Genomic DNA, 17984 nt, shown 5'->3' on the forward strand with positions numbered 1-17984 from the left:
CATCTGGCTAGATAACCCTGAAAGAAGAATTAGCGCTGAAATTTTCAGTGAGAAATAGGAGCTTCTTCTAACTTAAAGATTATAATTAATCTTCTATTTTCCCTTCTCCAAATGAGTAGGAATCTGGCAGGAATTCCCCTTTTTTCCTGCACAAACCATACAAGCTCTGTAATATTATGAGCACCTTATCTGCCTAACCTGCAATATAATGAGATGCTCCTCCACCAGATCTGCTTCAACAGAACACTCACCTGCCATGAACATTAACAGTTTCCATCATATTTTTACCCTCTCTGTAGCAGGTTTGATATTCAAGTCTACATTAGATAACCTTCTTTGCACAGCCATGAAGAAACAGATCTAGCTGAAAGCACTGGATAAAGCAGTGGGGAAAAACAACAACAACAACAAAAACCACTCCACCGTAGAGGACTATGGATGATCTGGAAAACATCATTTATTTTCTTCAAGTACCCCTGAAGCATTACGTGAGAGGTAGGCAGCCTGGATGACTTTATATTGCAGCTTCACTAAATGCTGGTTCAATTTAATGAAAAATAGTGGAAAACAACAGTACTGTTACCGTGTTTTTGCACTCTGCTCTTCTGCTCAAAAATATGCAAAAACGAGTCCCAGACCAAATAGCCTCCCTGAGCTCTGACCCAGCACCTTTTTGGGATGCGATTAGGCTGACCTCTCCCTCAAGCTGCGGACCAAGGACGTTGGTGCCCTCTCCTGGTTGCATCCTTTGGAGACCATCAGAATATGGTATCACGAGCTTTTGAGGGTTGGCTTTTGTTTGTTTTTACTGTAAGTGAATTCACTACTTGCTTCTGTTTTAATATGTTGAAGAGGTCAAGTATTTTCCTGATTTGCTGGACCTGAAAGTACCTTTATATGCCTCCTAAGTAAATAGAGGTGACAATAAATTAGAGCTATGGGGCAGGTACACTGTTCTTGAATATGTGCAGAGCAGGGTCTGCCACCCCCAACATCTTACTCCATTATGTGATGAGAGAACATCATCGTGCTGCTCATCTGCTGTGCTGCCCATTTCGTTAAATCCCAGATGTTTCCAACCTTCTTACGAGGGACAGAGAGCCAAATGGAGGATGATTTGGTTTTGAGATACATCACACTCCAGTTTCTGCCTAATAGGGACAGGGCAGTGTTTTACTCTAAGCAGCACACTGATTAGTACCAAATGCCTAATCTGTTGATGTCTGCTGAATTATACTGTGGGCTGTAGGGCTCTCTCCCTTTTTTCTCCCCCCATCCCCCCAAGTTGTTATGCATCAAAACATAAACAATAATAAACAGAAAAAGCAGCTTGGCTACAGATGGTGGAGGAAGATGACCAATTTCTTGCCAGAACTCAAAGCTTTATCATGAGCCTGTTCTTCCAGCACTTGTTCCAGTAGTGCCTTTCTGTGTGCAAATAAAGAGGGCCTGAATATCTGAAAGACGAGGATTCAGGACTCTGTTACAGTTTATCTAGGTGTTTACTGGTATTAGCTACAGGGACACTTGGTCATGCTGAGCACATTGCTAAGACAAAAGACGGGCAGACAGCAAACACGAGCACGCAGCGCAGGCACCCACACAGCCTGTCAGCTCACACTGACTGTTTTGTACTGCTCTCCCCAGGACAAATCTACTTAGAAAGGAGCTAGCCCAAAGCACCACTGTAATGAGCCAAATGGAGACAGACGTTTGGCCAGGAACCAGTCCTTGATTCTACCACCATTATTTTCCAGTACCAGCACTGCACAGAACTCCAGGACACAGAGCCATGATTTTGGATTTCTTCACAGGGATTAAGGCCATCAAGACTGCCTGGTCTTTCTTGCTTCATCTGTGTTTAGACGAGTTAATTTGATGAGAATAGGCATGTACTTCAGGATTAACTGAATTGTATGCTTTTTATCTTTCTGTGGACTGTCCTGGAAGTATGTTTGTGCTAATTCTCTCAAACAATCACACCACTACCATATACACTAGCAAATCCCAAGCAGAGCAAGGAATAACTAGGGCTGGCTATATTAGCTTGGAAACCCTGCATGATGAGTTGCTAATATTTCTCTGCATCTCTGCAGGACCATCAGGTATAATTCATGTCCTCCATGAACATGTTGTCATGGATGTTCATTATGAGACTCTTATTCTGCAGAGCTTTGTATTTTCTTTTTTTATATTAAGAGGATACAATCTGAATAACTATCCAAGAGAAAGTCTGAGTTTGCCATACAAGACAGGAACCATAAACCAGATAAGAATAAAAACATGCAACAACAACAAAAAATATACATACACCCACTAAAATCATTGGAGTAGCTAACAAGGTGTAGTGGGTAGAGTACCCTACTTGCCAGGGCTCTAGAACTTCTGTGTAACAGGATGTGCATCTCCTCCAGTTCACATCTACCTAGCAGAGTCTGCACAGCTCTTCAGTATAAGATGACCTTTCTCGGGGGCAGCAGGTGCTTAGGAAAACTGCAAGACAAAAACCTTAATTCCAGGAAGCAATCACTGATGCTGCTAGCTTCTTTCTCATCCTTAAAAGCAGCCCCAGAAGCTGTTTCAAGGTCATTGGCAAAATAAGTACCAACCTCAGTGATCAGAGCTAATTCTAGTCATTTATAGAACTGACAGCAAGTAGGTATGTACACAGACTAATTACACAGCCAGATTTCTCAGCAAGGCAGACACCCTTCAGTCATGAATTAACAGCTTAACTGTCCTGACCACAGTTAAATCATTCTCCCTAATTACCCAATTACTTCTCAGACATCCTTAACTCACTCCAGAGAAGGGGAAAACAAGGCAGACCCTAGTTGTTAACACAGTACCTTCCTACAGAGCATTATTTCGAATTCTGCTTGTTCATATTAGGAAAACAATGGATTCACAAGTATCCCCAGCTATAAAGAGAAGATTTCCCAGCAGCAATTTAGGAATATCAGATGCATCTGCAATACTTAACATTCATTTTTTAACCCATGACTTATAACTACAGCAGGGAAGCATCAGGATCACACAACCACAGTATATCTGGGTTTTCTGGAAGTCACTACACAATAGCTTAGAAACTGTTAGAATAAGATTAGAGAGCTTGTTTGTTTTTAGTAATGCTATCAGAAAGCACTTTAACTGAGTATCATGGGTCAAAATTAAAATCCTTAACAGTTCAGTTTCAGACCACCCTACCTAGGAGCAGAGTCACTATTCAAAGCACCTTGCCTTACCAGTATGCTCTACTCATTCTGCCCCAATACATTTTAAACTGGGTGTGGGGAGATACTGTGACCTGCATAGAAGTCAGCGTTCAGCCCTTGGAACACACATTTTAAGTTCAAGGGACTGATCTCCTTCACAGCAGAGTTAACTGAGCAAAATCAGGCTTGACAATTCCAAAGCTGCAACAGCTTAAGTATTTCCTGAACAGAGGAAATGAGTTCTTCTTCGTGGCTGCTGTCTATAAGGCAGTAAATGGGATAACCTAAAAATCAAGACTGCCACTGTTTAATCTTTAATGTTGATTCCCCATTATTTCAGTTACAGGATATTGCTGTCTTTAAGAAGCCTGGTTCTGTTTGTTTTAAACATCAGACATGGCTGTAAACTTAGCAGGTCTTATTTTTTTCTGCATAGCCCAGGTACTACATCAATGAATATTTTCCTTTTGGGTTGCTTTCATCTCCCTTTCTTACAAACACGTATTTCTGCATACTTAAAAATGTGCACTGAAAATAGTCAAGTACTGTTAAGTGTTTTTGCATCTGCATTTAAGCACTTCATTTTGTTAAATCAGCATTATGTCACCTTCATTACCACCCTACTCCCAACAGAAGCAGCTATTATCTGTTTCTCAAACATGAGCTGCTGAGGAGAGCCCAAAGGAGGGATAGGCCAGGGTTAAGTGCCATGACATAGATGAATTAAAGGAGCTAGCAGGCAATTTTCACCTTTGAAGAGTCAAGGCTCACTTGGACAAGAACAGTAAGACTTCTCCTTGCTCCAAGCAAGACAAATCCAAAGCAAAGCGAGAATAGAACATGAATGTTCAAAACGCACATCACAGGTAAGAACACTGATAGCAGCTTCTTCTGTCCCACAAATTTAAGTCTAATCCATCTTGAAGAGACCTTTTAGCATTCACACTGCAGAATTGTGATCCTTCACCTCAATTACTTTTTTCCTATTTTCCCTTTCAGCCTTTGGACTAAAAAAAAAAAAAAAAAAAAAAAAACAAAAAAACCTTAAGCTACTAAATCAGCTTCAAAAGCATGAAAAAAGTCAAAATGAGGCAAAGTAAAGTACAGTCTATTTCAGAGATCATAGGATTTTGTTATTTTTTAAATCAGACAGTTAATATACCAGAGAAAAAGCTTCAAGGAAGTTAAATGCAATCGTATCTTTCTTATAATTAAGTAAACTCTAGAAAGAGAAACAGAAGAAAAGTTACGCCTCCAGGAAGACACCACGTGGTAAAGCATCCAGGCAAGTCAGATCAGGAGTTCAGCTCCTATAGAGCCGAATGCACCAGGTCTGTTGGCACATGAGGATGAGACATGACTGTAGCAGCAGACTTCATAAGATCAAAACTCATCTCTTCCCTGTTACTATGCTGACGTGACCACGAATACCTTCAGATTGCTGTAGCACCATTCAGTAGTGCTTACAAAACACCCCGCATTACAGTACTCACAGTGCAGCAGGCACCTGTATACTTTACAAATAGATTAAGGCTTATTAACACAGGGTTTCGGGTTATGTTATATTCACCCTGAAGCAGCATTGTAAAGCTGATACTCATAAGTCTGGTAGATTTAGAAATACTCATCCTCAGTACACTTACTGTTCCATTATGAAACAGCAAACCAAGATCCCCTCACTCCCCATTGTAACTGTGCTCCCTCTCTGGCCTTTGTTCTGAGCCACTTTAAAGGAGCTGCCTGAACACATGGGTGAAGTTCATAGCCCAGCTCCAAGGTGTTTATTCCCATAAACCATGAAATCCACTGCAGCAAGAAATTTGCTAGCACTAGCTCCTACCATGAAGTAGATACCAGTGACATAAGCATGGGATGTCTAGTCACAACTGTCAATATCATTAAATAAAGTAGATTCATGTGCTTAACTTGAAAACATTTGAAGTGAGACACTAAAAACTGCATAGGATAGGCTGAAACAGAGTACTCCCCCTCCCTTAAAGAATATTTCCTGTTAAGTGAATTAGTTTTTACCACTGCCACATGTCAGGGGCATACAAGGGTTCTCTTTGCTAGCAGGATTCAGCAACTTAGAGAGGGAGGAGGTGGGGGGAAGCTCTGATGCCTGTCAAGGAAAGTGAAACACCTGAAGCTAAGAGCTTCACAACACATGCTGGTGTAATCAGGTCTTAAAATTAAAGCAAGAGGCTTGTTAGCTAGTACTTCATCTAAGTGCAAGAAATAGCACTTCTGTTGAATTGCATCTTAATGTCAAGTGTAAAGTATATTCTTGCTTGGAAATGCAATGCCCTGCACAGATTACTCTCTGAAGAGGGAGTAGGTCTTGAATGTTTTCTACTCTTAAAATTAGAAGAGAATGCCTCAGACTTACCTTGCCATTTTGATGAGCTGACTATAGTTCCCTGCATGTTGACTAACACCATCAACTAAGTATTTTGAGACACTTTGGACAAGAGTTGCATTTTACAAGTATACAAGGTAGGTTTTGGTCGATTTTTATTATTTTTTTTAATCATTATCAAGTGAAGAACTGAGGGGTACAACAGCATAGCAACACAGAATAAGATAGTTAAGAACTTAGGAGTTTCTACCCCTTCCTTCCTGTTGACAGTGATGGCTCCTCTAGAAACTGCAGAGCATTACACACTCAGTGTTCAAGTGGCAGAAATCATCACCTCAGACAGCTAAGTCACAAAACCATCAAATATCACAAGTATAATGCCAAGAGCCATCCAGCCCCTCAGGGCCTTACATGTTCTTGCTTGTAGCTTTTCACATTGCCTTTTATTACAGGGAATCCTCCTGCATTGGAAAGGTTCCTAAGGTTCTTGAAACCACCCTTTCATCCATCTTCCTGCAGAAGATGCTGCCCTATTTCACTCTGAATGGAAGTTTAATTTTCACCTCAGTGTTGATGGTCTTCTACACATATGTAGAGTGTTCATAAACCACTTGCCTGTGGATGCTTTTGCTGTGATGTGGCAAACAAGTTCCAGAAAAGAGGTTCTGTTCATGGCCACATGATCTTGTATCAGAATAGGAAAAAAAACAGGTAATACACTGCAGCCAGTCACCTGTCTGTGGAGATGTGGTTTGAACCAACAAAGCCTGATACATTTATCCAGTCCAGCTAACATAAAAGCCCATCTCAATTACTTTGTAAGAAAACCTTTCCACACACCATTACTGCAGATATTAACTGGAGTCAGAAAATTCAGAGGAAGTGTAATAAGACATTTATTAAAAGTGCTGTCAGATATATTAAGAGCTATAGTCTAATATCCTTTTTTAAAAAGGCATCTAATTAAAAAATACTAGCTAAAAACCATTCTGGTCACCATGGTTACAGACACATGACCTGCAGTGTTCAATGAAATGTTAGACCAGCTTTGTAGATTGGGAAGAAGTTATCGAAGTCCAGGATCCACCATCTCTATTGTAGAGGAAGAACTGCTGGGGGCTCTAGAAGAGACACCTGCAAATACCTGGAATAGAAATGCAATCAAACAAGTTAATATTTTTAGTGACAAGTTTAAAGAAGCATTAAGGATTCCTCTTGAGAAACACTGGGGAAGAAAAAACATCCTGCTGCTCCAATGGAATTGTGATCCACTACATCTGCATACCAATGAATTAACTACTCTTCTGCCCAAAAGAGCTTTCCCCTCAAGATGCTGACAGAGGCTTCAGTTTCAGAAACAGAAGCTGTCCACTATGACAAGTTTGTCAGTTACTGAGCTGTAGCCCAGGCTGTTCAACCAGAACCATCCTGTGCTTACAACCTCCAAGTTACAAAGCAGTAGCTTCTTGGTTACTTACTTTGAGTGCTTATACTTCTCCTTAATTGCTTGCAGTTGGCAACGGGGAGCATCAAGGCATGCTTTGTGCAGATCAGTCAGGCAAGGCACTATCTCACTTAATGAATATCCAGTGAATGCTGCAAGAGTTTCTGGCTGGTAAGAAGAGGGGAAAAAGATGCTTGTGTTACTCTATTTTAGAGAATAGTCACCTGGAAGGTATTTTCTACAGAAGCAGGAATCATTTTCACCATGTCATCGGTTCTCGCTCTAGGTTTAGGCTTGAAAAGGATTCAAGTGTATCCTGCCATTACTTTCACTATAGGTCTGTATTTTCAGACCTCCTGTCAGACCAATCTCACTCTGCTATAAATATATTGCATCCATTACGTCTCTTCTAGGTTCTGCTCCCTGCTAAAGCTATTACTGCAACACACGCCTGAGAGGCCTACCAAGGCCTGCATTACAGCAGCCACTGAGTGTAGTCACTTCACTGAAGTAGACACATTCAGTTTTCCCTTCCCTCCCCCAAAGCCCATGAATTCTATCGGCATTTGAGACTAACTAGTGACAAGCATTAGCTACAGACTTGACATAACTGAACACGACAGCAAGGTCCTTCCCATTTCAGATAGAAGGCAGGATATTTCAGATTGATTTAACATTTGTTAATGGGGTAGACCCATTAGCTCAGGAACAGCCACTCATCCTAGCATTTCAGCCCTTCTGAAAACATGTTTTGAAGCTACTCAAAGTTTTAATCATAAAGTGCTTGAGCACTTTAGCACGCAGTTGTTTTTCTTACCCAGAAAGACCTGTTCACCGTGTAGTTTGCTAGACAGTAGGCTGCTGCAGCAGTTTGTGAAGGAAGGTACTTCAGAAAAGGATCAGCTTCAAGGAGACTCAATTCTGCAAGATACTGAGCAAAAAAGCAAGCCAATCAAACAGAATGGCCCTGTGTGGTAGAATAAGGCCAAGAGACTGAGCACTTAAGTTGGTCAATAGTTTCAGTTTCACTGAAGAAACATGAGTTATATCTGTCTGGTGAGTAGAAGTAGCATTCAAGTCCTGTTCATCTTGCAGAAAAACCTATCATGAGAGTGGTAACAAAGACCACTCTCCTGTCAAAGCCTAAACAATCCAAATTATAATGAACTTCTGGTCATGATTGTTTTTGATGTAATTTTACAGATAGAATAATCAAGTTTTGTTTAAAAAGACATCTATTAAAATATTTATAAAGGAAAAAAGAGGCCATGCTCTCCTCTGAGGATTTTGTTCACCTCACTTGGAGATCTGGGCTAAGTGGGCGGCTCTCAGAAACAGAATTTGGGCTCCATTTGAATAGGCACTGTATAAATACTACACCCTTTGCAGCCAAGCAGCAGGTCAGGTGTTTTCCTGTAAGCGTGGGTTACCCTGTAACCTGATCTGTATAAGCATGGTACCCTGGGCAGTTCTGTGGGCACATGCTGTGTTATTGTGTAGCAATATGTTTTACCATCCTGTCCAGGTCAGGCTTACTATGCATGCCACTGTTGAAGAATGGATTCCTACCTCCTCACCAGTAAGACAGACTAGCTGACCAGACAGATAACACAAAGCTTAGTGTTTCAGTCAGACACTTATCCAGAAGTCTAAGCACAGACATCTGCAAAACACCCATCCTAAAGGGATGGTAATTCATACCTTTGCAAAGTTCTTTGTCCTGATACAGACTCCATGCCTCTGAATATACTGAAGGAGGAACTGGTTGATAGTAGGCACTGTGAGGTCAAAAGCCAACACTTTGAGAAGCAGGTGTTCCATTCTTAGCAGCTGCCTCTTTGTGTATGTATCATCTGTTATATACACAAATTCATCCACTTCTGGTGGGTAGATTTCCTCGTATTTCCTTCAAAAGAAACAGAAACAGTATTTGTCAGCTTAAAAGTCAGGGTAACAAAAAGCATTTCACCCATATTAGGATGAGAACATGGCATTAGTAAGACTTGCTTGGAGTTCTTGTTTTAAACCTTCCTTCAATCTGGGTAACAGCTGAGAATCAAATCTGTGGGGCAAAGATATTTAGAGGTATTCCAAGTCCACTAGTCTAGTGAGACATACTCATATTAGGAGTTTTCTATTAGTCAGGAGTGTTAAAGAGCAAGTTGCAGTAACACCATGCATTCCAGATAAAAACTCATGTGCTCCTAGGCTTCATTGGGCACCCAGTCTGTTTAAAAACAGTTCAAGGCTAATTGCAGATTGCAGCTTTTAATCTATTACAGCCTTATGGGCTAGCAGCATAATACAGTAGTGTTTTTCTTCTGCTGTTATGGTTACAAGGTTTTAAGGTTTTCCCACTACAGTTCCTTAATCAAGAATATTAAGTATTTAATTCAGCTAGTGCCCAAGTAGGTCAAGTGGCAAATCTTAAGACACCAGGAAAACCTACCTACCACTGCAAGCTTCAGTCCATCAAATTAAACAAAAAGATTCAGTCCTAAAAATAAGTTTTAGCTCACATATATCTTCTGAGATAAACACTCACGCAGCCAGAAGAATTGCTGCTGTTCCTACAAGCTGCAGCTTCCCTCTGAGAACAGACATACAGGAGAGAAACCTGTCCAGGTAGTTCACTGCCAAGTATAACGTCTCTGTCCGAAGTTTGTATTCTTCCCCTACTTCCACCAGCCAGTCTACCAAGATGGCACGCATTCCTGATGTGATATCTGGTTGCTTCCTCATGTAGTGGGGCTTGGGCCTGTATTTAATCTGTTTGGAGAGACAAGTGAAGAATCAGGTTGCTTACCCTGGAAAGGACCATTGACGGCTGAGCTGATTAACATTCTGTGAACTTCTACCAAAAGGAACGTGAGCAGTTACACTATTAATAACTAGTTACTAGCTATAGTTACAGTACTAGCAGTATTAACTAGCAGCATCTCTAGAAAAACTGAAGAGATAAGAGCTACCATGTTAGTAACAGAAAAGTAAAGGACCTCCTGGACTGTCAAGTTGAGCCTTTGCACATATAAGCAATTCAGGAGGACCTGACAATGAGAAACAAATCATTTATTTCTCCTCCCCCTATTGAGAGACTGCATTTTACTGTTCTGATAAAGAATGACAAAAAAAATCTATTAGAGCAGAAGACCTGTCAGTGAGGTCACATCCAACTGCTTCAGTAATTTTGCAGTTTTCACCTCCCACCTGCAAGAATTCTTCATCCCTTGGAGTCAAGGCATGCTCCAACAGTGGGGTGTTTCTGGGATGCAGAGTAACACCTGAAAGATCTCATAACTGTCTAGAAGCTGCCTATGAACCTCTCTAGCTAGAGAGATGGATATTATTGCTTGCTCAGTGGCTGCCTAGACTTATCCTGGAGCAACCACGCAGCTTTGCAGTATTGCAGCCCACCACATCCCAAGTATCTCTAGGTTTGTTAGAAGACACTCACTTCAGCTTCTCTGAGGTACTGATGAATGTCATCTGCATACTCTCCCACAGTCAGAGTTATGACATCTCCCATCTGTTCCACAGGGTGAGACTGGAAGGATGTATCCACTAGCATAGGAGAAGCTAGCAGGCAAAAAGAGACAGAAAGACACTTGGATAGTTAGCCTCTTCACCTTCTCTTGCTATTTCTAGCACAGCAGAAGTGTTGTGCGTCACCTAGACACAACTAAAGTTATCCTGAAGCATTACTTATTGTAAAATAAGCTACTCACCAGCTCACCACAATTCATGATCAACTGTATGTACCTGTGCTACAGATACCATGTATTAACCATGGTTACCTGTACTTAGATCCAGCAGTAGGTGAATACTGGATGTCATTGCACTAGTATCCAGTTCACACAGGCTTGATTCCAGCTCTTCATCCACTTGGCAGCTGTAGTTTTCTTTCTGTTCTGGTTCATCTATGTAGATAGTAAACCCCTGCTTTGATGCAGCACTGACCACGTAGCTGGATAATTCATCTTTTCCAGCCGGAGGGATGGCGTTCTTGGAGACAGGGAGATGTCTGGTAACAGCAGTACTCTGAAACAGAGTGCATGGCAATGCTGTGGCAGGGCAATTCAAGAAGAAAGCAAACAGTATTGGTTGTTTTAGAGAGACAAATCACTTCCCTTGGTTAACAAAGCAAGGTACAGAAGTTAATTGGAAAAGCCACCCACTGCAGCTGGCACTTGGGAAGCACTGCTTGTTGCTGCAACAGAGAATAAAGCAAGGGCACTGCCTGGCCCTGACAGCTGGCAAGTGCAGGGTGGGCTCCACATTCAGTGTGGCACGGAGCAGGTTTTAGAAAGTGTAGCAAGTTAGGGCAATGAGAAGAACCACTCAAGCACCACCACAGACTTACAAATGCACGTCAACTTATAAACCAAAGTTGGAAATGTTGAGCTTAAGCACCACAAACCCCACGACTTCAGCTTGTGAACAGGATACAGCCCTTCGCGTTATCTACTATATGTGAGCCACCAGCTGAGTTTGGGGCTTCAAGAAGTCACACCCAAGAAGGCTGCACACACACAGCTGCTGGTTGAGGTCCTGCAAGCCAGCACAGCTCCGTTTCCCCTGCCCCAGCAGCCAGCTCCAGGAGGGCTGGAGGACACCCAGCTGCGAACCCAGCTTCTTAAACACACCCACACCCTGACAGCAACGTGAGCAGCCACACAGCAACGGGACGTTGAGGCAAGCATCAGCAAAGAGACTTTTTTTAAACCACACCCTACATTTTAGAGCACGGATGACCTGAAGCCCACCACCCCCCCACGCCTTTACCTGCAGCCTGGCGGGGAGCAGCCGGCCACCAGCCCCAGAGCTCACCCGGAGGGGAAGGAACGAGCAGTGGAGGGGAAGAAAAGAGGGAAAGAAAGAAGGAAGGAGGGAAGGAAGGAGGAGGTAGCCGGCACGAACAGGGCTCACCTGGCCGCCGGGCCGCTGCTGCCCGTTCTCCACCAGCACCCCCAGCACAGCCCGGCCGCCGCGGGGGGCAACGGGGCAGGGCTCCAGGCGGCCCGCCCGGCTCATCTCGCCGGTGCGGTGCATCGCCCCCACGCCGGCACCTTCCGGGGAGAGAAAGGGAAAAAAAATAAATAAATAATATAATAAAAATTAAAATAATAATATTTAAAAAATTTAAAAATAAAATAAATAAAATTAAATTAAAAATAAATAAAATAAAAGATATAAAAAAATAAAATCAGCTAGTACTTGGTCGAGGAGCAGCCACGCCTGACCCTGGGAAGGAAGGAGGGATGGGTGGATGCGGGGACGGAGGGCAGAGAGGCAGCGCCACCGCCCCTATATAGGCGGCCGCGGGCGGCTGTTGGCCGAGGCCAGTTGGAAGCGGCGGCCGCAACCCCCGGCGCAGCCGCCCTGGCGGGGCAAGCGGCTGCGGGTCGCCATGGAGACCCCGCCCGGGCCGGCCCTGCCGCGGCCTGGGCCGCGCTTCCCCGCCCCGCTGCCGGTGGGGTCGGGGTGGGGAGGGGTTGGTGGTGTCCCCCCGTAGTGTAGTGGGGTGAAGGCGGGTTGTTGGAGGTGTGGAGAGTGTGTGGAGTGTCCAAAGAGCAGGCGAGGTGCAGCCAGGAGGCGAGGCTGAGGATGGCAAGAGAGCTGGGAGTGCGCTGCTGGCAGGGAAGGAGCGAGGAAGGACTGGTGTGCATTAAACACAGCGCTTGGTTGGCAGGAGAAGCTGAAGGATTTCATGTCAGGAGGTCCCCGGCGGTGAGGATGCCAGCAGTAGGATGGCCAAAACCCCACCTCTGTACAACAAATCATCTACACTATTAAAATATTCATAATATAACTTTAATACTGCTATTGACAAATATCAGTTGCAAATATAATTAATTTATTAATAAAGCTTATAAGGAAGGAAGCAAGTCTGCCTGATGCTATTAAAGGACTCGACGATTAAGCCCTGGAGCCCCAAAGCCTCTCAGTGAACTCCAGCAGGACACACGAGTTACCCAGTTAAGAGAGAAATGCCGAGGGGTGCCCAGCTTCACAAGGGGAAAGCTGGCTGGGGCAGGAACCAAGTGAGATTAATCTGAATTTCCAGAGGAGTCTGGGAACAAATAATCAGTTATTAAGAGCTATCTTCTGTCTGTAAACATCTAGGATATAACAAAAAGATGTATGAATGGCAATAGAAGCTTTATGGAAATAGTCAAGGTCAAAAAAATCGATTACCCCTTTTGATTTTAGCTTATTTTAGTATGGATTTGACTCTTGTAACACTTTGATAAAGTCAAAACAAGGGGACAACTGCAAAACTGATTGTGAAGCTGTGTACAAGAGCAGTTCTCAGGTGTCAGGGTGGAAACACAGAGCTTTATAAGAGGAATTAAGCAGCGGTTTGTCCAATATCACCGAAATTTTTCAGCAATGGTGCAGATAGAAACACAGATAACAGACTCAGTGAAGTTGTGGGTGACACCACTGATGGTGCTGGGAAGGGCAGTAGCTATGCTGGGGAACAAGATGAGATTTCAGAAATGATCATGACAAACTGGAAAAGTGGGATGCTCTTGAAGAAAGACTGGACAGAGCAGGGCTGGACAAAGCCACCAGCTGCAGACATGTAGGATGGGGACCATCTGGGTCAGTAGCAGCTCTGTGAAGAAGAATCAGGAGGCTATAGTGAACCTCCAGTGGAGTGTAAGTCACCACGTTCCTGGCTGTGCTAGCATGAACGAGCAGGAGAGTAGCTTGTGTGCTACACAAGCCCTCTGAAAGCCCATAGGGAGGATGAAAGGAATTAAATGGTCTCTCTGTGCTCAATGGGAAGAGCAAGCAGTACAAGAACTTTAACCCCCGGATGAGGTTTACGTTAGACATCAGGATTGTGATGCCCCAGAAGAGATGGCATGGGAAGTTTGTGGGATTTCCCCCTTTGCAGATTTGTAAGATCAAGTTAGAGTAACTGCTGTCAGAAATGTCTCTGCCATGGGCAGAGTTGTGGTATGTCTTGAGATGCTCTCCAGTATCAGTAAGCTGTAGGAGCTCTGATCCAAAATTTGGATGCAACAAACAACAAGTCTTTTCCCAGACCTGCTTTTAGCAGTTCCAGGCTGTAGCAAGGTCTGTATGTTTTTCTTCCGTATTCTGTTACTTTCATATATCTCGAATGTTTTTTTGACTTTTTTTTTTTCTCTTCCAAATGAATGTACTGTAGGAGGTAAGTGGTATATCTCAAGACAAAAAATGTCACCTGCATTTGATCTGCAGGTATCAAAGCTGAGCTGTCACAGCAGGTCAGAGGACAGAAAATTTCACGGGGGTTCTGTTTCCTTCCTGTTCCTTATATCATCTCTAAGCTTCAGGCTTGCACAGGAAAGACGGCACTCAGGAACACTTCTTTGGACATTTTCATGCAGAGTATTGGCTTCTGGAATTAAGTATTTGACATTCAGCATCGGCTTAAGCATAACTTTTGAATTACATAACTAATAAATACCCTTTATACCACTGGTTTGATTGGATTTCTCAAAAAATGTATTAAAATCCAATGCTAGGAAATATGTAGAATCTATAGCAGTCTAAGAAGATGGATTTTAATCAAAACCATATCTGAAAATGTGAATATTCTACATTTTAATTGTTCAGTTTTGATAACATTTTTAAGCAAAAGGCTTTTGAAACGTACATATTTTATGAGTTAAAAAAAAAAAAAAAAAAGCCCAGTCTCACACTTCTTAGCAATAAAGGAATAAATGTGAATTTTCTGTCAAAGCAAAATTTTTCTTTCACTTTAAATTACAATTTAGCAATGCTATTCTAATTCAGGAGTATCAAAACCCTGATTTCAGTCTCTAATTATATTTTAAGTAGCTGGCACTACTCTTCTGACCTTAAATCAATACTGGTTGCTAGCTACAAAATCTCCTGTGAGAGGAACGGAAGTTGTATATTTGAGAGTAAGATGTTAGAAAATAGTGAGGACAAGATTTAGGACACTCTATTGGGACATGGGGGAGATGATGGCTCTAGGCTTAGATCCCCGAGGATATTCACGTCCCCAGCACCCTGGTTACCCATCCATTCACATTCTGTGTGGCCTGGCCCTGGCAAGGACTCACTGCTGCTGCCACCCGTGCACTCCCACAAGGGTTCATGTGGTCCTCAGGCAAACCAAGACCTAGTCCACCTGAAAAGTAACACAACCACAACAGCAAGGCGGTTTTGTTTCCAGCTGGGTCAGTTCTCTGGTCTGGGTTTCCAGACGGTGATGGGAGCGGTAGGGCCTTCTATGCAATGATTAAATAAGTCTGAATTATACATTTTATTAATTCATGCCTTTTTGGGGGGGAAGGAGAGGGAAGTCTATACAGCAAGTACATATTGTCAGATAGGTAAATGAACTGTTTGTGAAAAATGCCCATAGCTTATAAAAATAACCTTACCTCTGTTCTGCCCAAGCCTATTTTTCTGACAGCTCACTCTCTCCATAAGGTGCTTGTCACAAGAAATATCTGAACTTGGTAGTTACAGGTCTAATGCATAATTCACATTCATGGAAAGATCATGTGTCACTCCCAGCCAAGTACATGAACAGCAATTATTTACTGAATTCATCTTCAGTAGTAAGTAGCTTTTATATCCGAATACCCCTCATATTCATATGCCATTTAGATGTAACTGGAGAATCTCAGCTACCCAGCAGATGACTTATTTATATTTTTATATTTGAGCAGATTATGAATGTCCTCAGTAGTTGCACAGTACATTAGTGTAACTGAAACGCCTCTCAGATGGCTTTTAATGAGGTTATTTAAGCTCCACTTTCTCAGGAACTCTTTGAAACAGCCCGGTATGGATTAGTACCTGAGGGAGGCTGGTGAGCTTTGCCAGCTACTACTTAATTGTAGCAGCAGATCAAATCAAGCTTTGGACCATTAATCATTTACTTCTGAGCTTCCCTCTGTGTGCTTGAGAGGAAACTAAAGCCTTCCTGAGTGGACTCCTTAGGGCTTCTTGCAGTAATTTCTGTCTTATTGAAGACTATCATGACTTCTAGGAAAACAGAGAAGTCAGAGCAATCCCTGTCTTGGCAAGGATGCTTCCTTTGTGGCCCTGGAAGAAGTATTAAAGGCCTGGTTAGGACTTTTCTCTGACATCATGTGAATCTTTCCTAGCTCCTTTCTCCATTTTTTTCCCCTGTGAACAGGGAAATTTCCAAATTCAGTACCTTTTTCAAATAAAGGGACTTCTATCATCCCATGCCTTGGGAGCAGGAACAGGCTCCTGCTTTCCACTCTGAGGAGCCCTGTTAAGTCCCAGCTTTTACACAGCAAACTCCACATGGACTTCTGCTCTGGGCCATGAAGAGTGACTGCGCTGAACCTCCAGATCTGCCCCATTGTCAGACATCCCCAAAATGCCATGGAGGGTTTCTTTAGAGATCCAAGAGCAATATTTTTTATTTTTTTTTTAACTTGCCTGTAGAAATACTTGAAGATTGTGCTCTCCTATACCAATATTTTTTTTTTTTTTTTGTAAGATTGTTTACAGGAGAGAGAAATGCTGTCTGTACAAAGGCAAGTGCTTGGTACTGTACCCAGGAGCAGCAGAGAGGTTCAACACACTCTGTTTTTTCCTTCCTTATTCTATGCACGGTTTTTGAGATGCCACCATCACACACCCCACCTGTGATCTTGGATGTGTCACCCTTTGGGAACATCCTTTACTTCTGTGACTTGAAGACATGTGATTCACTCTAATTATGCTCTAATGATGAGCATACAGGGGCAAAACTGCCTTTTGAAAAGTAATCACAGCATATATTGACCCCAAATATTATCCCGTGTATTTCTTCCTCTCATGAGCATGAGAAGGACACAGCTGCTTCAGAAGCTAACAGCAGCTTCCTCTGTCCACAAATCAAACCACACTCAGGTGTCCCCTTCCTTTTTCACTCTTTCAGGTGTCTTTTGATCCCTGTTGTCCTTTGATCCATAAGTTTTCAGCTTGGACTAAATAGCAGTTTGGCATGCAGCCTGGAGAGTAGTATCCTCATTGGCAATGAAACAGCCGTTCTTACAAATACACACAGTTATAAACTGGGAAGCTGTTAACATAAGACTGGCGCAACTTTCCAGCTTGTTACTCTAGGTCTAATACTGCATTACAACAATATTCATATAAGAAAACCCATTCAGGCAGGACAGACAGAGTTACTACGACCTTTGCCAGGTCCCATTCAATGTTTAGGCAGTTTTTTTGGACCAATGTGCAGAGTAATCACACAGCAGCTCCTCTGAGGACAGCCCATTGCAGAGCCACCATGAAAGTCGCATTGCATGGCAAATTTAACACGACTGTGCCTTGAAAAACGTGCTGTAGGTGCAGTCTTGAAATTCAGAAGGTTTATTAAAGAGGATTATGAAATCTTTTTGAGAATAATACCAGTGCCTGGACTCAATGACCTGCAAGGTCCCATCGGGACCATGTTGCATGGTCTGACAGTGGCAGTGAACATGATCCCCCTTCTTTTGTATGGCTGTGATTCCTAGAGTTGTGTATAGTCTCCTGACTGTAGTTTGCTTTGATTATCATACCAGTAAATTAATTTCACATCATTTAAGAATCTGTAGATTTTATCTTCAGTTTCATTGTGTTGCTGACATATCAAAATCAGAAAACAATGGCCCAAAATTGAGATGTGAGTCCAAGGCTCGGGAGTTGTTGACCAGGGCATACAAACAAGACAACGACATAGGCTTGGCTCAACCACCAACTCGCCATATAAATAAGTGTATATATATGTGTGTATATATATATGTGTGTGTATATATATACTGGATATTTAGCACAGGCCCAAACCAGCACTCACGTCCAAGCTTACCTGGTATGCCTGTGCATGAAGGCCCACAGAGAACAGTGAGTTTGGACAAGCTCTGTAGCCCAATGGGAAAAATCTCTGTGCACCCAACAACCTGACAGGTAGGATTACATATGGCTG

General features: G+C 42.7%; 1 protein-coding gene across 1 annotated transcript; it reads right to left on the reverse strand.

The window, feature by feature from the left end:
- Positions 1-5727: 5727 nt before the first annotated feature.
- Positions 5728-12282, reverse strand: CCNA1 (cyclin A1). Its single transcript, XM_032195075.1, has 9 exons — positions 12233-12282; positions 11945-12084; positions 10813-11056; positions 10473-10594; positions 9564-9787; positions 8720-8924; positions 7836-7949; positions 7053-7186; positions 5728-6718 (listed from the first exon to the last, which is right to left on the reverse strand). Exons 2-9 carry the CDS (start codon positions 12065-12067, stop codon positions 6667-6669), a joined length of 1218 nt encoding a protein of 405 aa, XP_032050966.1. The 5' UTR covers positions 12068-12084; positions 12233-12282; the 3' UTR covers positions 5728-6666.
- Positions 12283-17984: the final 5702 nt, after the last annotated feature.

This window comes from Aythya fuligula, chromosome 1 (genome assembly GCF_009819795.1).
Source record: "Aythya fuligula isolate bAytFul2 chromosome 1, bAytFul2.pri, whole genome shotgun sequence".
In the NCBI taxonomy this organism is placed as follows: Eukaryota; Metazoa; Chordata; class Aves; order Anseriformes; family Anatidae; genus Aythya; species Aythya fuligula.

Coding starts and splice junctions, on each gene's coding strand:
- CCNA1 (XM_032195075.1), bottom strand. CDS start 12,067: ATGCACCGCACCGGCGAGATGAGCCGGGCGGGCCGCCTGGAGCCCTGC. Junction 9,788..10,472: donor AGTACCTCAGAGAAGCTGAA/GTGAGTGTCTTC, acceptor CTCTCCAAACAG/ATTAAATACAGGCCCAAGCC. Junction 7,187..7,835: donor CGGTGAACAGGTCTTTCTGG/GTAAGAAAAACA, acceptor TCTTCTTACCAG/CCAGAAACTCTTGCAGCATT.